Here is a 24,729-nt window from a genome sequence, read left to right as displayed (position 1 = left end):
TAGTGTGGTACATAAACAAACAAGGAGCAACCAAATCCTACCCTTTATGTCGAGAGGCACAAAGAATATGGCAATGGGCTGTCTCTTCTCAACGATTTCTGACAGCAACGTACATCCTGGGGAAATCCAGTATGTAGCAGACAAACTCAACAAAGCTATTCTGATGTCTCGTGTGTGGTCCGTAAAACAAGAGATTTTCTGCAAATGGGGCCAGCCCTGCTGCGACCTTTTCGCCACGTCCATGAACACTAAATGTAGCAGCTACTTTGCCGTGATTCCCCCTCCTGGGAAGTCACCAAGGGATGCGCTCGTACACAATTGCCCCCCGGGACTACTTTACGCCTTCCCTTCCTTTCCCTTGATACCAAAGGTTCTTCAGAAAGCCAACAGTTTGAGAAGCACATTGGTTTTCATTGCACCATACTGGCCTCGACAGATTTGGTTCCCCTTTCTGTGGACCCATCTCCAGGAGGAACCGTGGATCCTGGACCCAGTTCCAGACCTGACCCATTTATCGGGGACATTCCATCCATCGATCCAGATCCTAAAGTTGACAGTGTGGCTGCTCCAGTTCCACAAATAGCCAGGCTCCATGACATCTCCTCGGCTGTTACATATTTTGATTTCTTCTCATAAGCCTTCTACCAAAAAACTGTACTCTAGCAAATGGAAAAAGATTTTCACATTGGGCCTCCAGAAACAATATAGATCCCTTTACGGCTCCTATCACAGCAGTGCTAGAATTTCTTACTAAACTTTTTAACGAGGTTGCAGCAGCAGCTACGATTAGAGTCCAGCTAACCGCTATATTCAACTTTCATATTGGGGAAATGGGACTGAAAATTATGTCCCACAAACTCTGTAAGACCTTTCTAAAAGGGACTTTTCTGCTAAGAACTCCAGTCAGAGAACCTCCAGCTCCATGGAATCTAAATTTTGTTCTATCCTCATTAATTTTGCCTCCCTTTGAACCTGCATCATCATGCAACATAAAGTTTTTGTCATGGAAGACACTTTTCTTGGTGGGCTTTACCTCCGCCAGACTAGTATCTGAACAACAAGGTCTATCTATACTCCCTCCTTACATAGTTTTTCACAAAGACAGTCTCTCCCAACGTACTAATTCTTCCTTTCTATTTAAGGTGTGCTCAGAGACCAGTCTAAATCAATCTATTGAATTACCAGTGTTATAGATTACACTAGTTGGATGTACATAGGCAGTTGTGCTTCTACATGCATAGAACTAAAGATTTCAGAAAGTCTGACCAATTTTTTTGTCTCTTTTTTGGATCAAAAGAAAGGATTGCCAGTTTCAAAAGTGACACTGTCGAAATGGCTCCTTCACATATAGTGCTCAAAACAGACAATTACCAGGCGCAAAGTAAAGGGCCATTCCACAAGAGCTATTGCAACTTCCTCTGCCTTCCAGCCCAGACTCCCTTTGTTTTTTTATTTGTGAGGCAGCCACATGGGTAAGACCTCATACCTTTATCACTCATTACAAAGTAGATGTGGCCTCCCGGATCTGGGCTTCCTTTGGGTCCACTGTTCTGAAGAGTTTATTCCCTTGAGCCACCCAAGAAAGAAGGTGCTAGGGATGTTGTCCCAACCAGCATAAAATGAAGGCGAGATAGAACAACATAACATTAAGAAGTTAAGTACTCACCATAATGTTCCGTGTTTCTTGTCCATCTCACCTTCATTCTTGCATCCTACCCTCCTTCCCCTAGCCTTCGCTCCTGGAGGATTGAAAGGTTAGTTGCTAATTGGGCTTTGTTTCTCTGAATCTCTAGCTTAGATTTTTTTTGTTTTTATTTTAATTGGGACATGGTTATATGTCGATATTACTAGTTATACTATTTGCAAACAAGATATGGGTATTCTTCCCGAACTTGATGGGATAGGGTATAGCCTCGAGCCAGTGGAAGCTCTCAAGCTTTTTTAAAGGCCGAGTTGGAACCGATTCATTCTCGGTTCTGAACCCAACCAGCAATAAGTGAAGGCAAGATGGACAACAAACATGGAACGTTATGGTGAGTACATAACTTCTTATTTCAATTCATAGCTGGCTTTGGAGGTTTTCACTAGTGATCTAATTTGCTTGTTGAGGCTGAGGAGCGAGTTTTTCCAATTTGGAATTTGTTCCTTTTTACCCTTGGACAACAGTTTCTTCCTTTTGTTGTAAAGCCTGTTGATAGAGAATGTCCACCAGGCAAGTTTGTGTTTCCTTGAGAAGCAGGTTTTTGTTCTTTTGGGTATGGCTGAATCCATGTAGTTGTACAGATGCTTGTATACTGCACTTGCATACTGTTTAGTATAGTTGTCTGCATCCTGTGAGGGGGGGCGGTGGTGTGAAGCTACTGATACCCTCCCTTAGGAGATTGTAGTCAGCTTTTGAGAAGTTTTTTAGCCTGGGTTGGGAGGGTGGCCTAATGGTTAAGGTGTTTGCCTTACAAACACAAGATGCACGGTTTGAGTCTCACAAGGGATAACTGGCTGGGCTTAAAATGGCTTGCAAGGGCAGTTAGCTTAGTACTAATCTATGAACCTATGGTTATGGCTAAAAAAAGAAGAACATACTATGGGAGTGGTTCAGTGGTCAGCCGTGTTGGTGGGAACCAAGTCCAGAATGTTATCTCCCCTTGTGAGGGATGAGAATAGCTGGTGTAGTGCATTAGAACTGATGAAGTCAAGGAATTGTTGGGTGAATGCATTAGTGCAGGAATAGTTCACCCAATCTATGGTGGGATAGTTGAAATCACCAAGGAGTGGGTGTTAGGGGGTACCTTGATGGAGTGGAGGGGGAGTCTATAGCTGGCTATAACTTTGATAGTTGTCTTGCCAACTGTCAGTTGCACCTGGAGTAATTCCAGTATGTCATGCTGACAAACCAAATTGGAGGTGTGCTTGTCCTTTGTCTTCTCAACCTCATTTTGGGGTCTGAATGTGTGGAATGAGGTATAGCCTGGTAAGGCAGCAGTGTTCTCCGCAGCCCTGAACCAAGATTCCATGACCGCACAGACATCGGCATCTTCCATTGCGAAAAGAACCTCCAGTGAGTGCATTTTCAAGTTAAGGCTCCTAGCATTAAGCAGCAGGATCTTCAGTTTGCTTTTTGACAGATCATTTATGTTGGAAGATTTGACTTTGGGACATTGTCTAAAAAAGGCACAATGGGAGAGGTAAGAGCCTTGGCCACAATCTGGAATCCCAAGGGTGACAGGTGGAGGCCATCTCTGGCAAAGGATTGAGGCCTGTCAACCATGTCATCCCACGCACACACATACTGGATCCTCTTGGAAAGACACTAGAAAATAACTTAGTTGTTGAAGTCTATTTTTTGTTAGTATTGTGGTATAATTCTTGGTAAAGTTAGGATGCTGCTTAGGGCTAGAGTCATACGTGCCTGGGACACATACTCTTGAGAGCTCAGTCATGTCTCTCTTCATATACCCAAACTCATCTTCAAATTTCTAGTCTCTCACCAGGACACAAGTGCTCTTCAGCAATTGCATTCTGCTTGCTGAGCACACACAAGCAAATCTGCAGTCTGCGGCTACCACTCCACCCATACAGTATAAGAAGGAATCGGTACTGCAAAACTAAACAAGGATATATGTTTTGAGCCTCAAGAGCAGGAGCACACTCGAGCAAATAAAATCTTGATGATTGGATGGGAAATTCACCCCGGGGATTACTTCTGTGGCTCTGCTTGACAGGGGCACAGGAAAATAATTTTCTTGGGTGGTGAAAGCCAGGGTACATTTTTTGGCTAGGCTTGTATATGGGCCCTAGTGCCGATATTATAATACCTACCTACCTATGCAGTCTGCGGCTACCACTCCACCCATACAGTATAAGAAGGAATCAGTACTGCAAAATTCAACAAGGGTATACATTTTGAGCCTCAAGAGCAGGGTCAGTCCACCCAGGCATTCTACTTGTATGTTTTATGAGAGTGAAGCTATTACATTAGCAGTATTTCTTAGTTCTCAGCGTGCTAATAAAACTGACTGTTGTAGCCTTGTGTCGTCGTCCCCCCCCCAGCTAGTGCAGTAATCCTAACTGTCTAATAGACAGTATACATTTAATTCAGATCCCTGTAACTAAAGTGACCATCAAGCAGCCTTATCAGTGCTTTCTGCCTTGGGTTGTATCACTTGGAGGCCCACCTGTTTATTTGCATCTCTATACATTCCCCTTCATTGCTACTGTATCTCCCTACTCTTATCTCTGCACAAAGTGGTTACTAATCAGCAAGTCGATGTGAAGACACACTCCCAACCTTAAACTTTGCTGTCTCTTCTGTCTTTCACTTTACAGGTAGTTTGAATTATTACTTACCCCCTCTGAGGCCTTCACTGATAGATTTCCACCGATTGCCTCTCTGGTTTCTTTGCATTCCACCTGGTTTACACCCCTTGTGCTATGTCCCTCCCCCAATACTAAGTCTATATTAGAATCCTGCTGAGCAAGGAGCCATCTTTATATTTCTAGTCTCCCACAAGGACACAAGTGCTGTTCAGCAATTGCATTCTGCTTGCTAGTAAGCCATTAGACCTTAGGAATTTGTTAAAGTGTTCAGATTTGTAAAGTAATACTTTTTTCTCTTGTCTTGGTGGGCTCTGCACTGCTCCGTTCACCCTCGCTAATGCTCGGGCTCTCTTCACCCCCCTGTTCTGCCCCCCCTATTCCCTCCCGCCCCCACTACCTCTACATTTATAGTAATAACAGCCACACCCACAGCTCACTCACATCACCTCCACCAATCACAGCTCATCTAGTCAGATCATGTTATATCACTCCAACTTGCTCCACACAAAATACTCCCACTCTCATTCTCACTACGCATTTTTTTACATCACCCACACTACTTACCCATCCACATATAGTGCAACCCTATAATTCCTATTCAGACCCCCACCTAGGAACCAACTTAAACTTTATAACCATGACTATCACACAACTAAGTGTAGTCTGTCTTCTCATAATTCTTTATAACACCACAAGTTATCACTCTAGCAATATCCCTAAACTTAGTAGCACAACACCACATTATCCACTCTCATATACAGACACCGCACATTATAATAATATTTGCCCACAGTTGTTCAAGAACTACATAACGGACCAATTCAGAATATGCTCTCATTCCTACTCAAATATATATATATATACTTTCTCACACTTCTCACCAAACTCCAACATCTGTATCGCCATTTTAACACCAGGCTCACCATAAGTGGGGATATCCAGCCCAACCCAGGCCCAAATCCATCCTGTCCAACACAAATGTCAGAACATAACACCCCCACTATCTTCATCCCTGGGCAAAATCAACAACAGCAGCAAAACCAACCATCTTTTAATGCTAAATATTAATATTAGAAGTATCAAAAGTAAAATACCTGAACTCCAGGCCACAATAGCACACTATTCCCCAGACTTAGTTGCTTTAACAGAAACCTGGCTAAATAAAAACATAGCTAACTCAGAAGTTCTCCCTACTGGCTACCATATCATTAGACAAGACAGACCACTTCGTAAAGGGGGTGGAAGTGCCTTACTGTACAAGTCAAACTTAACTGTACATCAGTTACCAAACTCCTACCCCTACCCCAATAATTGGGACATGCTTATCTCATAACTTCAACTTCACCCTAACAAGGTCATCACCACAATTGTGATCTATATGCCACCTGCTAGCCTTGAAGACTTCTTATCCTGGTGTTCTTCCACATACTCACAAGAAACCCTTATTCTGGGGGATTTCAACGTAGATTGGTTCACCTGCATATCAGAACCACCAAGTAATCTAATAAATCTCCATGGCTACCAGCAGCTAGTCCAAATTCCAACTGTATGTGATAAAAACTCTAAAAGGGAATCCATCCTTGACTGGGTCCTAACTAACAACCCCACATTGTACCCCCACGCAGGCAGTCTCCCAGACACCCTAAGTGACCACAATGTAATATACTTTATAAGTAGTAGAACAAACATATCCAAAACCACTAACTATATATCCACTAGAAACACAAAAAAATTCTCTCCTGAGGTCCTCAACACTTTACTCTGTAAGACCCCATAAAAACCATCCCACTTGACCAAGCTATAGCATATTTCAACAAAACATTTCTACAACACCTAGACACTGTCGCTCCATTGCACAAAATCAAAATTAGAACCTCTACAAACCCCTGGCTCAGTAAAGAAACCAAACAAATCCTCAAGTCCAGAGACACTGCCTGGCTTTACTATCAAAAAAACAAAGAAACACAAAGCCTAAGTACCAAGAACTGCACAACCGTACAAAAAATGCATTAGACTGGACAAAAAATCTTACTACATGACATTACAAACTAAATACCAGCACAACCCCCAAAAATTTTGGAAAAATGTAAACCAGCTACTAAAACCCACCCAAAAGGCTACCCCCAAACCAACCACCCCTGACACTAAAGTTCCCATCGAAACACAATTCAGTTCCCACTTTGTGAACTCAATTCTATCCTTAGTATCCCCCCAACGCAAATAACACTAATACAAGCTTGACCCTCAAAACAGTTTCCACCACTTCAATCAAAAGCATGCTCTCCAAACTAAAAACCTCATCAACAGCAGCCAACCTACTCCCCAGCTATTTCTTGAAACTCACAGCAGATGCTATTGCTATCCCAATCTCCACTCTCATAAACAGATTAATTGTTGAAAACTATGTGCCCAAACTCTGGAAAATATCCTATGTTACACCCATACATAAAGGTGGGACCTCCATTGAACTTAACTACAGACCCATTGCTTTACTCTTTCCCTTGGCCAGAATCCTAGAAAAATGCATCCATACCCAGATGCTAAAATATCTCTTAAGACAGCAACATCCTGTCACCTCAGCATGGTTTCAGACCTGCCCATAGTACACTACAGCCCTCCTGTGCTTCACAGACACAGTAAACCTTCTCAAAAATGAAGGCCTGCAGGTGTCGACTCTTTTTTTGGATATGTCCAAAGCATTTGACACAGTCTTGCACCAAATCCTGCTAAACAAACTAAACCAATATCACCTATCAAATTCCACTCTTACCTAGTTCCAAAGCTACTTAACTGACAGGTACCAAGCTGTGAAATGGGAAAATTCTCTCTCTTCTCAGCTGGCCCTAACTATAGGAGTCCCACAGGGTTCTATCTTAGGACCACTACTATTCACAATCTTCTTAAATGACCTCCATACCTCCACACAGCATGCATCTGTCATTCAGTATGCAGATGACACTACCTTAATCTGTGCTGCACAAAACATTCCCACCCTCCTGCAAACAACTCAGCTAGCATTCTCTGATGTTGAAAACTACCTTACCAAAGCCCAACCTATCCTCAATCCAAAGAAAACTCCGCTTATGATTATAACCAGTTCTAACAAAAACACTGATAACAGTCAATTCACTATCTACTCCACAAATGCTACTCCACTCGCTCCAGTGGCACAGGCTAAGCTATTAGGAATAACCATGGACTCCCACCTAAAATTTGATAGTCATCTCAATTTAACTATTAAAAAAGTACATGCCAAACTGGGATCACTCTACCGTATCAAACCTTTTCGTACCAACAACACAAGATCAGCCATTGCTCTCTCCCAACTTCTATCCACCCTACTCTATGCATCTCCCATTCTGACTAATCTCAGCAAAACTAAACTAAGCAAAATGGAAGCCTGCTATAACAGAATTACCCGCTTTGCTGCAAATTGCTCATATAGAACTCATCACCGTACTGCTTTGAGACAGCAGTACTGGCTTGAACTGCCTAACCTACAATCAGCTCTGCCTCTGTCATTCGATCTATTACCTCCCCAATAAGTGTCCTACCCTCAAAAACCTAGTACAACAAGATCATCAAGCAAACTGCTAGTAGAAGTCACCAACAGCTACAGTAGCTTTGGAGATGCACTATATAGTAGTTCATTGGCTAAAAATGGAACTCTGTCCCCACTAGCATTCAAAACACATCATCCAAAGCCTCCTTTAAAGATCCCATCAGGCAACATCTCAAGCAAAGTTGGCAGTGCCGTGATTGCTCCCCAGGTTAGTGAAAGCAGATAAGGTGCACATACTAAACCTAGAGTACTCGATAATAGTTTTTCAATCTTACTCACAAACACTGGCTAATCTACAATGTATGTACTGTACCTGTGTACTATGTATGCATTCTACCTATGTTCCAAATTTCAGCTGTACAAAACAAATCTATTAATTACCTTTTATTTTTAAATTAATATTTTTTTTTTGTTCTCTCCACTGTAACTGTTGATGTGCTGCATACCACTGTAAAAACATGTCTTGTGTAATTTGTGTGTATACTGATCATGTCTAAATAACTAAATGTATCTGTAATTTTTCTATGTGGAGCTTTTCTCCCCGGGCCTCAGCTGAAAAAGGGCCTTTTCGGCTCAGTCAAACATCCCCGGTTAACAAATGTAAAATAAAATAAATAAATAAGTATGAGGTACGTCTCAAGTCATTCACACCAACATGAACAGTAACAGTCATACTTGTACCTGTTGTGGAGAGACTCAAGTGTGTGTGTGTGTGTGTGTGTGTGTGTGTGTGTGTGTGTGTGTGTGTGTGTGTGTGTGTGTGTGTGTGTGTGTGTGTGTGATGTTGCAGATTCTGGAACCTGACAGACAACTGACTGTGCCCTTCTCCTTATCAGGCCTGGTGAGGAGGACATCAGTTGTCTCACAATTGAGTCACCAATGACTGGTATGTTTGGTTTATTGTTATGCCTTATGGGCTTTGTTTGAGACACTGATGTGTTGTCTGCTGTGTGAGATGTATTTGGTGATGAGTGTAGAATGTTTGTGTGTGTCTTTTGGAGGTCTCTGCTGTTTAGGTAAGTTTTTATTGAGGACCTCTGCATAGGTGCGTGTGTGTTGTGCTTGGCTGTGTGATGTGAGTGGTGTGGTGTTTGTGCTGGCAATCTCCTCTTCATCGGGAGTAGTGACTGTGGCACGAGAGAGCGTGAATTCCAGATTAGTGATGTAGACCCTGCAAAATTCTTACAGCAGGAACCAAAAGGGTCCAGAGTCACTCTTGTATAAGAAATCAAAGTCTCAGTCATTCGAGTCAACTTGTGACGGGTAGGCCGAGAAAGCAATGGCCACTTCAGTGGAAGCCAGCCCAAAGACCGAGGGGGTCTGCAGAACCAGAGATACCATGGACCCTTTTATGAAAAGCAGTCTCACTGTCTTTGATGGGCTGTGCTACAACTCCCCTCTGTAGGCAGTCAAGGGTTGTTTGTCTCTCTGTTCTCCTGCATGACTCAGGACAAATGGGTAAGAGGGGTACTGTCCAGAGGCTATACAGTACCCTTTTCCCAGTCTCCCCTCCCCACCCCCAAACTTAAAACAGCTACCTCCAAATATACCACCCCTCAAGGATGTAGAAAATAGAGATAATCTCCCTGCTTCAAGAAAGTGACATCCGACAGTTCCCACTAGACCGTACAAGGTCAGGATTTTGCAAGTTCTTTGTGGTTACAAAGATCTTACACCCATTTTGGACCTTCATAATGTAAAAAAAAACTATGTGAAAAAGACCTAATGCAGGAATGTAGTGGTGATGTTAATTTTACCGTGTTTCTGGGTAAATGATTGGATGTGCTTTCTGCTTTGTTGATCTCCAAGATTAGTATCTCCACATCAGAGTAGCCAGAGCATCTCTGAAGTAGCTTTACTTCTTTCTCAGAGCCAGTCACCACTTTGAGCAAGCAGGATCAGCCCACATATAATACATTTTAAGGAAGACTATATTCCTGGTGGGAGTTAACCTCAGCCAGAAAGGTTTTGAAATTATATCACTCATTTGGAAAGAACACTTCCTGGGCTTCCATACAAATAAGGTCACTTTGTGAATAAGCCCATCATTCATGCCAAAAGTTGTAACAGAGGCTGCACTGTACCAGTTCATATATTCAACTCCCAGTCATTTTCTCTGAAGCACAAAACAAAAGGGGAGATAATCCTCCAGTCTCATGATGTGCACAAGCATTTAAGATGCTATTTATTTATTTTCCATTTGTTTACCGGGATAGTCCGACTGGATATATGTCCATTTTCAGCGGAAGCCCGGGGAGAAAAGCTCCCAATCCAAGCTATGTGGATAAAAATAAATTAAAAAAAATCTATAGAAGGTCTGATCATATCTTTCTAACCTTTGGAGAAAATAAAAAGGAGCTGCCCATCTCAGAACAAACCATATCGAAATGGATCCTGCTCAGTATTATTTTATTTTAATTATTTATTTTTGCTGTAAATTCTGTGGAAAACCATTTACCAGTTGAAGCCTAGTCTCATTCCACCAGGGGCACAGCCACTGCAGTAGCCTACCTAAAAGGAGTCTCAACAAAATATCTTGAAAGCTGTTATATTGTCCTCTGTCGTTACCCCTTCATGTGTAGGACTAGTGCAGGTATTGCTTCAGCAGTCTTGAAGAGTATATTGCTGTCCTCATATTCAAGGTTACCAGCCTCCTAAGAGGCAAGTGCTAAAAGCTTTTGGATTTTCCCTGAAGTTATGACTGCAGTTGTTCATTGACATGAAAAATATAGTACAGTTGTATTATCAAATTTTCATACTTGTAGATGTTTGGATTGTAGTTGCTGTTGTAGTCCTGTTTCCCTTCCTACTCCCCTTTCTTTAACAACTGTGGAGTGCAGGGCTTGAGTGTTGGACTACCTTATTCCCTGTCCTCTCTTGTCATACAAGTATGCCTGCATCCTTCACCACTGGTCAAGAGAAGTTGAGTGGCCCATCAGTACTGCACACACTGTCTCTCAAAGAATTGTATTTTTGTAGTTGTACATCCTGTTTTTATAGTCAGGATGAACTTTATATGGGAGGCAGAAAAGTACAGAAGATTGCCAACATGGAGATGTCCCAAAGACAAGATATGCAAGATTAGCTCAGGGGGAAGGGAACAGGCTCTGAAACTTTGGAAGGATGTAGGACTTCACCTGCTGCAAAGATCTCTGAAGTTATAACTGCAATGGTGACTGCACTGTTAATGCTTATAATTATGGAAAGTTGATAACACAACCGCACTTTCAAAACTTATTTGAAATATTAAGTCATTGATTGAATGTTGTCCCTCACACAGCTTCTATACTGCAGTCAAGGCATCTGATCTTTTCAGTTGAACAGGCAATCTAGTGCCATTGTGCTACACATCAGAAGTGTATGCATCTTCCTTCTGCTTTCACACTGTATTGTAGTATGGAATCTGCTGCCTTTGTAAGGAGTCTGTGTCTGTTGCCTGTATATATAGGAAACATTGTAGGAAAGGGATGGTACAAGCAGATTTTGGTAAGACTGTGTTCAGTAGCCTACTGTCATCATTTCTTCTGCTCTGTCATGTAGACTGCTTAGAACTCATTCACAGAGAAAGAGTCTGAAGTTGCCTCAAACAAGACTGGTTGTCACTTAGATAATTTCTGTAAATCTAGATCTTGTGTAGACCCTCTCATTTAACAGATCCATTGTCCTTATCCAGTTTTCGTGAGGACAGCTGATAGTTGTAGCTTCTTAGGACTGTCCTTGAGAAGGTACAGAGAATGCTTTCTGGTAATGTGTTCTTTTTTCCCCACAGAATTCTTTCAGGGATGTAGATCATGATTGGATAAATGACTGCAGCCTTTTCAAATGTGTCTTATGGTGTTTTTTTTTTTTTTTTTATTTGCTTAAGCCTATTCTTCCTTTTGCTGAGTGTGCTTTTTATAGAAAATATATATTTTTTTAAGATCTAGTTGCCTTTTTTGCATCTGTGCTTCTGGCCTGTGTGTTTTTGTCCTTGCCAGTATCCTAGCAATGACATAGTTTCTAAGGGAGAGACAGTAGCACCATCCATTGTGGCTGAGATGACCAGCAAGTCACTGTAGGACATCCTACAACCATCCCATGCATATGTGTGCTTTTAACACACCCTGATGAGGGCTACCATCCTTAGTTTGAGATCCCAGGTCCACGTCTACTATCCAGACTATTTTGGTGTTGAGCAAGTTTCACCTTACATGGTGGCACTGGGCTAAGTGCAACCCCCCTTTGGCATGCCGACATCTGGCACTCACATTCTCCTCCTCTGCTCTTCTAGTGCCCAAACTGCTATTCAGATACTGGCCATATAAACTGTACTCATGGCTTTATACCTCTTCACCCCAGAGCAATTGAAAGTAAGCGGATAGACTGTATTCTGATATTTATTAATATTGTAGTCTGAGCAAACATCGACCATCTGTAATCAAAGGTCACTGTTTTATTAGGCTTTCCTTAAAAAAAAAAAAAAAAAGGACTTCAGCCTTGCTGAGTCAATAGATCTGGCAACATAGAATGGGTTATTTCTTAATGCCATTGTTAACATGGACTTATTGCATGTTTTATTTATATTTTTAGATTCAAGTACAAGACTTGCACTCTTTGTTGCATTCAAAAGGTTTGGGAAAATCATTGACGTACAGATCCATGGCAGTGGGGAATCCCGATATGGCCTAGTGTTTTTTCGTCACCAGTACTCTCAAGAAACTGCTCTTGAGGTCATGCAAGGAAAGGATTTCTTTGGAACTTCCCTTAAACTTTTGCCGTGGACGTTGCCAGGTAGGAGCAGCTTTCACATTGTATGAAAACAGTATTGATTTTTGTATTTTGAATATGTGGTTTCATGCTGCATTCTGGAGATGATTTGGTGGGGTGATGGAGAATACTACTGATATGATGATGTCCTTTTCATTCATTCCTCAACTAATAGATTCAGATCCAAGACTATGATTTGCCTCAAATGCTTCTATCAGATCCAAGAACTCTTCCCTCTACCTGTAATGCCCCAACAACCTAACATACATCAGATCTCGTATGCCGCCATAAGCTTCAGACATGAATTCACACTGCCTCTGAGGTTTTGGAGTTTCTGTAGTCTTTTTTTTTGAGTATGCTCTAGTTTTTAAGCATTGTATATTCTTTTATTCTTTTATCTCCTAACTATAATCTTTTAAACTAATTCTTCTCCCTTTTAGCTATAATTTTCAGTACCTTTTAAAGTACCATCATTGGTAGTCCTCCTCCTCCTCCGTTACTCTTTTGAGTATCTCTGTCTACCATTGTTGGTAGTTTTCTTCCTTCTTTCTTTCTTAGTTTCATCCTACTGCCCTAAGGGGAAGAAAATGGGAAAAAATAAAAAGAAAAAGTTTTCTTTCCTTAGTTTCCTTAGAGTGTTTTTAAGTGCTTCTCTTTTCGCTTGTATTGGTGGTGGTGGTTGTATAACATGGCTGACAAGCCTGTGGGGTTCAAAAAGTGCATTATCTGTGAGCATAAGCTTTTTAACTCGGACACCCTCAGAGAATGTGTATTGCACAGACTCCACTCATTCAGGTGTGGATTGTGCAATCTGCTCTGGTTTTTAATTCCAGAGCTTTAACCGATCAGAGGAATAAATTAGTCTTGAGAGGCCTTCTTCATTCCTCCTCTACTTCATCAGTTGCTGGGGCTCAAACTCGTCTTAAAAGTCTGAGAAGTATAAGGCAGATTCAGCTGCTAAGGAAGAGGAGTCCTGTAAGAGGTCTCCTGACTGATGTTCATCGTGTTACCCTGCTGCAGTCATCACACTAGGGTTATCCTGTCGTCAGGCGGTCCCGCAGTCGGCCGGAATTCCAAAGTCTTGGTCCGGCGTCGGTTGCTGTTGCCTCTTCCCTGACGTCAGTGCGCCAGGGGTATATATATTGCAACAGACACCATTTTCTTCAGTCTTTCTTGCTGTGCGGTGCCCGAAGCAGAAGCAGTTCGCAAGTGCCTGTCGGCCGACTCCTGAGATTTTCGAATTTGAATTTCAGACCGAAGTCTTCTATAAAGCTAAGTACCCCATTGGGGAAACTTTTCTTGCCTCAGACCGATGTCAGAAAAAGTTAACAATTGTATTTCTTGTGGGAAGCAAATACCTCATAAGGATTTTCATTCTTATTGTATACCTTGCCTAGGCCTAGACCACAACGTCACTTCTTGTTGTTTTTGTGCTAGGTTTAATGAGCGTACTATTAAAAGACGCTTTGATTTCGCACGACACTACGGTAGGAAATTTAACTACACCATGCCATCGGAGCAACCGACTACCAGCGTGCACAAAAAATGCAAGGATAAGGACAGACAGCCAAGGCCTAAGCCAGATTCCGCGGCCTCGGCTGATCCGGTCTCCGGTCCTCAATGAGGCTCTGACACAGCCCCTGACTACTGCAGATCTGGAACCCGAGACCGCTACGGAATTTTTGACGGAAAGCACCAGGCCGACGCTGCCATTTAGTTCAGGCCCTTCCGATGACATTGCTACAAAAAACGTTGGTACTTCAGAAACGCCTTCGGTTTCTGAAGGTGTTTTCAGACCGACTCTCACCATTAAAACATTTTCTAAATCGAAGACTCCTACTAAATCTAAAAGGACTGCTCTTCAGTCTCCTGTTCAAGGCCCCATGCCTAAGAAACAGATGCTCAAAATGGCTGAAGATTTAATTTCTGTAATCAGGGGTTCCCAGCCCCCTCCTGACAAAAGGCCTAGACAAGAGGAAGATTATGCATCCTCTGAACAAGTGTCCATTTCTTCAGACTCGTCTGAGGACCAAGATTACTCCTTCTCTCCTTATGAAGATTCTGATGCTGAGGACTCTATTCCCTCAGCTTCTCCTCCTGAAGACTATTCCTTTGGAGAAACTTTGCACACTATGAGGGAACACTTTCACTGGGAGAGTCAGGACTACTCTGACTCTAAGAAAAGGCTCAGAGAGTTTCTTTTGCTCCCCCAACACAGACCACTTGCCATCCCTCCAGTTTTGGACATTGTGGATGATGTCTATTTAGAATCCAGTTTGAACCCTGACTCTCTTCCTCCTGCCCCGGCTAAGCCTGACAGATACTATAGAGTGCCTGATTCACACAAATTTCTTTGCAAAAGCCCTGTAGCTGACCCAGAGACTATCTCCCAGGGTCCCAAGGGGGCTAAGGCTTCTATGGCTAAAAACCCAGTACCTTCTGAGAGGGATTCTAGAGCACTAGACAGGTGGGGGAAAAAAGGTTTACACCTCAGCCACACTAGCTATGAGGGCACTGAATTGTCAGTTTCACATGCTTAAGTATCAGCAATTCCTAATCTCTCAGTTAAAGCAAAAAATTACCACTCTCCCTCAGCAATCTGAAGTAAAAGAAATTCAGGATCTGTTACACGCCACTGAACAGGTGGGCAAACATACCTTACAATGTGGGTTTGATTCTTTGGAGGCCTCCTGCAGAGCAGCTGTCACTGGGTCCGTTATACGTAGGCATGCTTGGTTAAAGGAACAAACTCTGCCTGATCATGTTAAAGCAAAACTACTAGATTCTCCCTTACAGCAGGATGTTCTTTTTGGAGTTAGAGCAGAAGAAGTTTTAAAGAAAATGGAGGATAAGGCAAAATCTATGCAGACAGTCAAAGATTTCCTACAGGTACAACCCCCTCGCTTCAGCAGAAACTGGCCAACAAAAAAATTGGTCCTTTCCAGCTACTGACAGACCACAGAGGGGTAAATACAGACGCCCAAGGGGCAGAGGACAACCACAAGCCCAGTACAAACCTCGCCAGTGGGGCACTACAACACAGAAGGGAGGAGAAGACAGGTCTCAGTCCACCAGAAGACAAACTCAATGACTTGCACCTCATCTGTGTCTCTAAAGCTAAATGTGTTTGGTAACCAGACTTTAGTATGACAAGCTCTTTGCAGGGCTGTTCATTAGAGTGAAAATTGAGAGCCTTCTGTATATTTTTTGAGAAGCAGGATATTCAACATTCAACATTCTTTGACTCTCAGTCATAAGGCACTGTTGCAGTAAAATGCTAATGTGTTATAATGATTTATGCTATATATAAAGATATGTAAAGATTTTACTAACATAGTTTAGGATTTCCTCGGGTAGTCTAATGTTGTTTAAGCTACACAGCTGCTTCTGACTGCCTCTGAAATCAAGCTCTCTCTCTATCCCTCCCAGGTCTTCCCCTGCACAGCGTGAGGCAGAAAAGAACTTCGCCCTTTCCGAGCGACTACTCTACTATTGCCCACAACCTGTAAAAACAAAACAGGTCATTATCTGGTCATTTTAGTATAGACTTTAAAGTAAAGTATTATTTAAGGGTCCTCAGCACTAGCACGAATCTCCCTAGGCTTACCCAAACAAAAAATCCAAGCTTGTTTGCATATACTCCACTTAAACTACAGAACACGCTCTAAAACTAAGGCAAACAGCTATAAAATTTTAAAAACAAGCTCCCAAAGCATAGGAATTGAACCTGATGTTTGTTTAGACGAGATTACTCACCTGCAAGTTAATTATTCAGGAGTTACATCTTGAAACCTGGGCTCTAGTGGCTTAGTAACCGCTCATGAAAGCACTCAGCTGTGCTCGCCTCCGCTCCGCCCTGCCCCCTATTCCCACCCGCCCCAGTACTCGTACTTTTATAACCTCAAACCACTCCCCCTACTGTCCACTAACTTCCTGTACCTCACTACCGCCCTCTAAGATCAAACGGAATATGACACCACCCAGGAAGCTTATCATACTAACTCTTTTTCCCCTCCTACTTGTCCCTTACCTAGCTACCCTATATGAAACCTGGTCTTACATAGGCTTCCACCACCCAGGCTACCAAACCAACCCCTCCCCCATAATTAACAACAGAGGCCATGACTCAAACTCCCTACTCACCCTCCTTGTTAGAACTCAAACGCTATGTAATTATTAAACCTACCAATATTAGGCCAAATGATAAACATTACTACAAACTTCTACTCAGAGCCCTCAAATTCATTACCACTCTGAATCACAGACTAGCCACAGATGGTGATATCCACCCCAACCCTGGCCCTTCCCCTCCACTCAATTCTAATTCCACCCTATCCTCCCCTCCACTTCTCAATCTAAACTCTAGACCCTTTAACTCTCTTCTGACCTGTCATCTAAACATCAGAAGTGTAAACAATAAGATTCACAACCTATATGCCCTTTTAGCTACTTGTTCCCCAGACCTACTATGTCTCACAGAAACCTGGCTTAAACCAAGTACGAAAGACACACAGATAATCCCACCAGGGTATGATATACTAAGAGCAGACTGAATAACTTGTAAAGGTGGCGGTGTAGCCATACTCTACAAAAATACATTACAAATCTCCCTTGCCTCTCCACAACCCCTACTAACAAACAATGCCGAAATTCTACTTGTAAAACTTCAACCAAACAAACATAAAAGCATAAATATAGTATGTATTTACATCCCCCCAGGCAACAATAATAACAAAACCTTAGAGGACTTTCTCCACTGGTTAACTCAAACTCACCCCCAGGAATCCATAGTGTTAGGTGACTTCAACATCGATTGGAATTCCTTCTCATCTAGCTCCCCATCTAGCAGCATAAATCTACATGGCTTTTCTCAGCTCATATCCACTCCTACCAGACTAGGTAAACCCCAAAACAAAGACAGCATCCTGGACTGGATCCTTACTAATAAAGATCCTGACCAGTACTCAGCAGGTACTCACCCAGAGGACATGAGTGATCACTTACTCACCTATGTTATCAAATTCAAGAAAATCACCCCCTTCTTACAACCATAAAAAAAATCAGGAACAATAAATTCAATGCCTCCATTTTTCAAACTGAACTTAAAGCCCACAACTGGACAATACTCAAGTCTCTTCCTCTTGAAGAGGCAGTTATATACTTCAGCACCACCTTCCTCAGGATTCTAGATTCCCATGCTCCAATACGGTCCATTAGAACTAAAACCAGAACCGCACCATGGCTCTCTAAGGAAACAAAATCCAAAATCCTATCTAGAAACAAGATGTGGGTCACATGGCGTACCTCTAAAGACCCACACTCCCACCAAACCTTCCGGCAACTTAGAAATGAAACTAAAATAATGATCTTAAATGATAAAAAAAACTTCTTCCTCCACCTCCAACACAAACACCTTAATAATCCACAGAAATTCTGGGCAGGCTTAAACAAGCTCCTGCACCCAGGCCAGGCAACCACCCCCACTCCAACAACTTGCAAACAACAGTGCCCTGTAAACATTGCTAACACATTCAATAGTTTCTTCACAGAAACTATACAATCCCTGGCCACACAATTCAAACAACCAACCAGCCCACTCCACTACCCATGCCAGCAGAATACTACAACTACATCATATCGTCTATTTACCTTTGATCCAGTACCCATATCCTCTATAACATCTCTTCTTAAAAAACTAAAACCCACTAAGCTAGCAGCTGACCTTCTCCCAGCTGAGTTTCTGCAAAAAGCAGCTGAGGCCATTTCCTATCCCGTCTCCATAATCATAAACCGTACCTTGTCAGAAGCCTTCATCCCCTCCATATGGAAAATGTCCCACATTATTCCTCTCCATAAAGGTGGTAGCTCACTACAGCTAACCAACTACAGACCTATAGCTATACTCTCACCCCTGGCCAAAATTATGGAAAAGTGTGTCCACAAACAACTGATGGAAAACCTCACCAAAAATAAAATTCTAGCCAACTCCCAACATGGCTTCAGGCCAAATCACAGTACCACAGCAGCCCTACTATCCTTTTCTAATACCATCAATAACTTCAGAAACAATAATAAACTATCATCTGCTCTTTTCTTAGACCTCTCCAAGGCCTTTGATATGGTGAACCACATTCAACTCCTCCGCAGGACAAATTATCCACATGCCTACCTGTTACACTTGGAGTTCCCCAAGGATCTATTCTTGGCCCTCTTCTCTTCACCATCTTTGTTAATGACCTGCCCACAATCACCCCCCATGCACATGCATTCAATATGCAGATGATTCGACTATCATCAGCACTGCCTCCAACCTGGCAGACCTCACTACTTCAACCCAAGACACCTTCAACCTAATAGAAAAATGGTTCTCAAGTCGTCAACTAGTTCTCAACCCCAACAAAACAAAACTACTTACTTTCTCACCCACTAACAAGACTCTTCCCCCCACCTTCTCTATTACATCCTCCAATGGAATCACTATATCACCAGAAGCTCACACAAAGCTATTAGGTGTTACCATTGATAACTCCCTTAAATTTGACACCCATTTCAATCTAACCATCAAAACCGTCAATAAAAAGCTTGGCTCTCTCTATAAAGTAAAACACTTTCTCACTCCTAATGCTAAAATTACAATTGCCAGTACACACCTACTATCAACTCTTTTCTATGCCTCCCCCCTTTTTGCAAACCTAAACAAGACAACCCTTAACAAACTTGCTTCTTGTTACAATCACATAGCTAGATTTGCCACAAATTCCACCTTTAGAACGCACCATTGCACTAATTTGAAGCAACTAGGGTGGTTAGAGTTTTCCAGCCAACTCCATTTTAACCAACTCAAAACGGCTCACCAGATACTGTATCACCCAGAGAAAACACCAGCTCTGAAAAACATCATTCACCCCTATATTAACCTGCAATCTTTACACTCCTCCAATAAGATCTTAGCTCAAACTACCAAAGCCAGTAATTCTGCTGGGGATTCTCTATTCTCAAACTTTGTAGGTAAAATGTGGAACTCCCTACCGACCATGCTCACCTCAGAACCTTCACTCCTACAATTCAAAAAAAAGCTTAAACCCCATCTCAGTACTCTCTGGCAATGTCCCTGTTCCAAACCTGATTAACCACTATCATTTACCCTTCTCTTACCTCACTATCCTTAACCGCTTTTTAACAAGGCGCCTCGCCTTTGTAACTGACCTATGTTTTTTTTTTATATGCTGCTGTTATTTTTTTCCCAAGATGTGATGTATCTTTATATTGTATTTAGAACTCAACTATCTTCCTTTTTTGCATTAACAATGTTCATATGTCTGTTACGTACCTGGAGCTTTTCTCCCCGAGCCTCCGCTGAAAATGGACATGTATCCAGTCGGACTCTCCCGGTTAACAAATGTAAAATAAATAAAATAAATCTGGCCAAGCAATACTCTCTTGGCAGCCCCCTTGGGGGGAAAACTCGCACTTTTTGCAGACAACTGGCACATTGTCACAAAGGACAAATGGGTCCTAGACATAATTTTAAGAGGATACAGGTTCCACTTTCACACCTTGCCAATGAAAAGGGGAATGCCAAACCTACCACAAAATCAATGGGCAGAGGCACAAAAACAAATTACAGCTCTCATGGAAATGAGAGCCATTCAACTGGTACCTACTCGAGAGCAAGGCCAAGGATTTTACTCAAGACTCTTTCTAGTACCGGGAAAGGACAATGCCTGGAGACCAATTCTGGACCTTTCAATTCTAAACACTTACTTACAAGTACCCAAATTCAAGATGCTAACACTACAGCAGCTACTTTCCATGTTGGGCAAGGAAGCATGGCTAGTAACATTGGACCTCAAGGAGGCATACCTGCATGTCCCTGTCAGACAAAGTTGCAGAAGATACCTCCGTTTCATTGTAGGTTCAACCCATTACCAATTCTCTGCACTGCCTTTTGGCTTATCTACTGCGCCCAGAGTCTTCACAAAATGCCTGGCACCAGTAATTGCTTACTGCAGACAAAGAGGAATTCAAATATATCCATACCTGGACGACTGCCTCATCCAAGCAGAAAGCAAGGACATTCTCTTACATCATCTGGCCTTTGTAAAGCATCTATTAAACTGCCTGGGGTACACAGTAAACGAAAAGAAGTCAAATCTAGTACCCTCACAAAAAATGACATTCCTGGGTGCCAGCTTGAATACAACGGCCCAGAAGGTTTATCTTACGCCAGCCAAGCAACTACAACTGACTCAATATTTCGTGACAATGGCAACAAAGACCCAATTAACTGCAAGAAAGATTCTGCAGGCCTTGGGCTTCATGGCATGTTGCATTCTAATAATACCATTTGCAAAGCTGCATATGAGGAAATTACAGTGGTACCTAAAAAGCGTATGGTCTCAACACAGCAACAGCTTGGACACGATGATATCTTTCATTCCCTGCCTACAGCAGGAATTTCTATGGTGGTCACAGGCATGTCACCTCCACAAGGGTCAGCCTTTCACCTTGCCCCCAGCCAGGCAAACTATCACAACAGATGCTTCAGACTACGCCTGGGGGGCACACATGGCAGAGCAATGCATTCAAGGCCTATGGACTGCAGATCAAAGAAATCTGTACATAAATCAAAAAGAGATGCTAGCTGTACAGAAAGCTCTGACAGCCTTCAAGGATCTATTACATCCAGGACAACTTGCAATAAGGACGGACAGCACCACAGTAATGTGTTACATAAACAAACAAGGGGGTACACATTCCTACCCTCTGTGCAGGCAAGCAATGATCCTATGGAACACAGCTCTGGCTTACCAAGTTCAGTTACAAGCTCAATTCCTGCCAGGACAGAACAACACATTGGCAGACGACCTCAGCAGAAACATCAAGGATCCCCACGAGTGGAAACTAGATCCACAAATATTTGCAATGATAACTCAAAAATGGGGCCTTCCAGACATAGACCTGTTTGCCAGTCCTCAAAACTATCAGCTAACAAAATTTTGTACAAGGACATTTCACCAACAAGCTTGGAAAGTGGACGCACTCTCTTTCAGTTGGAAAAACCTAACAGTATATGCCTTCCCTCCATTGCCTCTCCTCACAAAGGTTCTTCTGAAAGTCAAAAAGGAGAGACCATGACTGATTCTCATAGCCCCAGACTGGCCATGCCAGCACTGGTACCCGCTATTGAGAAATATGGCCCACAGCCCTCCATGGATATTGCCTCAAATCCCCCATTTGCTCACGCAACAAAACAATCAGATTCTTCACAGCCAGCTCAAAACTTTAAATCTGGCTGCATGGCAAATCAGCTAAACATCCAACCAGCTCCTCTTTCACAAGCAGTTCTGGATGTTATTCTGGAAGCCAGGAGGCCAAGCACCAGGAAGGCTTATTCGGACAAATAGAAAAGGTTTTGTGCCTGGAACCAATCTAAATGTCAAGACACAATTCAGCCTCACATGCCTCACATTCTACAGTATTTAGCTGAGATGTTGCACAAAGGACTTTCTTTTTCTTCCATTAAAATCCATGCTTCAGCTATTTCAGCTGACTACAACACGGATCCACCTTTATTTTCACATCCTCTTCTAAGGCAGTTCCTCAGAGGGGCAAAAAAACATTAGACCACCCAGGAGAGATCCTACACCAACATGGGACCTCAATTTTGTTCTGGAAAAACTAACGCTACATCCCTTCGAACCAGCTTTCTCTGCAGATCTTCAGTTCCTATCATGGAAGACTGCTCTGCTCCTAGCAATAACTTCAGCTAGGAGAGTCTCAGAGCTACAGGCACTAATGGCTGTGGAACCTTTCCTAATTTTTCATCAAGACAGAGTTTCTCTACGAACTAATCCTTCCTTTATGCCTAAGGTGGTTTCCAGTGTGGATTTAAATCAAACCATCCACTTACCCACCTTCTTCCCAAATCCACAGAACAAAGGTGAGAGACTCCTGCATTCCTTGGACATTCACAGGCAACTTCGTTACTATTTGGACAAAACTAAGGTTTTCAGAAAATCTGACCAGCTCCTCATATCCTATGCTACAGCTTCTCAAGGGAAGGCTATATCAAAGCAAACCATTTCTAAATGGATAGGTCATTGCATACGTTTCTGCTATACCCATCATGGGAAACCAGTTCCTGCTACCATTAGGCCCCACTCTACCAGGGCAACAGCTACCTCTACAGCCTTTCTCAGGGGGGTTCCAACCAAGGAGATTTTAGAAGCTGCAACTTGGAGTTCAGTACACACCTTTACCAAACACTATCACTTACCTCTTTACTCTAAGACCAGGGTGGGCTTCGCCACTGCAGTTCTGCAGGGTCTTATAGCCTCCACTAACCCTCTATGATACCTCCACCATACCTTAGCTTTGGGATTCAACCCAAGTGTGATGACTGCAGCAGGGTAACACGATGAACATAGTACAGTTTTGTACCTGTTCACCCTGCTGCAGTCCAGGTTACCCTCCCTCCATCCCTCTGATCTACTGACTAAATCTCTCCAATACCTTACTGATGTATTTGCTTATAGCTGAAGGGATTTTGTGTTTGTGCAGAGGTTACTCCATTTGGTACTAATTTCTGACCACCTTTTCTGGGGGCACCTGACATCTTAGGCAAGAAAAACTGAAGAAAATGGCGTTGGTTGCAATATATATATAACCCTGGCACACTGACATCAGGGAAGAGGCGACAGCAATCGACGCCGGACCAAGACTTTGGAATTCCGTCCGACTGCGGGACCACCTGATGACAGGATAACCCTAGTGTGATGACTGCAGCAGGGTGAACACTCGAACATCTATATTTATGGTAGGTACAAAACTGTACTTTCGTCATCTTCGGCTGCTTCATCGTAGCCCCCATCAAAAATGCATAAAAAGTCAGATCCATCCGTCTCAGATCCAACCGTTTTGAAACCTAGACGTCTTCAGATCCGTACCCCTTAGCTCCTGTTGGATCCATTTTCTTCACTGCTCCCTTCTTTCCTGGAAAGATCTCCACGAAGACACTCCAGGGTTCCATCCACAACATCATCTCTTAGATCTTCCAGAAACCTTTCCAAATCCGATGTGGATAGGATGCTGAAGTTTCTCAGAGAACAGGTTCAGAAGGGAGGGATGTCCGTCGTGTTTCACTGTTACAGTCATCACATTTGGGTTATCTGCCTGCAGGTAGCCCTCAGCCGGCCTGAATACTAGAGTCTTTGGATTTCTGCGTCGGATGCTGTCGCTTCTTCCATGAAGTCAACGGTATAAAACTTGCAGCTGACGCCATTACATTAGTCTTTCTTGCCGTGCGGTGCCCGAAGCAGAAGCAGTTCGCAAGTGCCGGTTGGCCGACTCCTGAAATTTACGTTTTCGAGTTTCAGACCTAAAGTCTTCGAAAAGGTAAGTACCTTGTTGGTGGTCCTTTTTTCTTGCTCTAACAGATGTGAAAAAATTAACAATTGTCTTGCCTGTGGAAAGCAAATACCTCATAGAGATTTTCATTCTTACTGCATCACCTGTTTAGGCCCAGACCACAATGTCCCTCACTGTCGGTTTTGTGCCTTGTTCAATGCCCGAACTATTCATCATTGGGCGATGTTTGTAGCTAAATACTTCCATTCTCAATCTCCGTACTCCAAAATGACTTCGTTAAGCCATCCAACTACCGATCTCCGATAAACTGTAAGGATAAAGACAGAGACAGACCACATAGGTCCAAAACTGCTGACAATGCTTCCATTAAGCTAATCACCAGTCCGCCGGTACTCAGTGAGGCACTTTCGCAGCCCATGATACCCGCTACTACAGATTCGCAGGCCTCTGCTGAGACCCATTTATAGTCTGGTGTGCTGCGAGATGCTTCTTTGACTATGGAACCTGCGGATGTATCTACCTTGGATGGGTCTGGAGCCGCTGTGCAGGCACCGGCTTCTGAGGGTGTATTCAGGCCTACCGACTTTCATATTAAACCGACAACTTCGTTTCAAGCTAGAAATACCAAATTCCTCAGGCCTAAACTTCGCAATACGCCTAGAAAACAGATGACTAAACCGCATTCTCAGGCCCATATGCCTCAAAAACAAATGATTAGAATGGCTGAAGACCTTATT

General features: G+C 42.8%; 1 protein-coding gene across 1 annotated transcript in view; it reads left to right on the top strand.

The window, feature by feature from the left end:
• LOC122797817 (msx2-interacting protein-like) overlaps positions 1 to 24,729 on the top strand; it is a 1,498,925-nt gene that overhangs the window by 1,095,210 nt on the left and 378,986 nt on the right. Inside the window, exon 13 of the mRNA XM_044066339.1 lies at positions 12,446 to 12,646. Within this exon, the coding sequence (XP_043922274.1) occupies positions 12,446 to 12,646 (201 nt within the window). The remainder of the gene's footprint in view (positions 1 to 12,445; positions 12,647 to 24,729) is intronic.

This window comes from Protopterus annectens, chromosome 3.part1 (genome assembly GCF_019279795.1).
Source record: "Protopterus annectens isolate FY-2018-M chromosome 3.part1, PAN1.0, whole genome shotgun sequence".
Taxonomy (NCBI): domain Eukaryota; kingdom Metazoa; phylum Chordata; order Ceratodontiformes; family Protopteridae; genus Protopterus; species Protopterus annectens.
The sequence above is the reverse complement of the archived record's forward strand: the minus strand, read 5'-3'. Positions and strand labels throughout refer to the sequence as shown.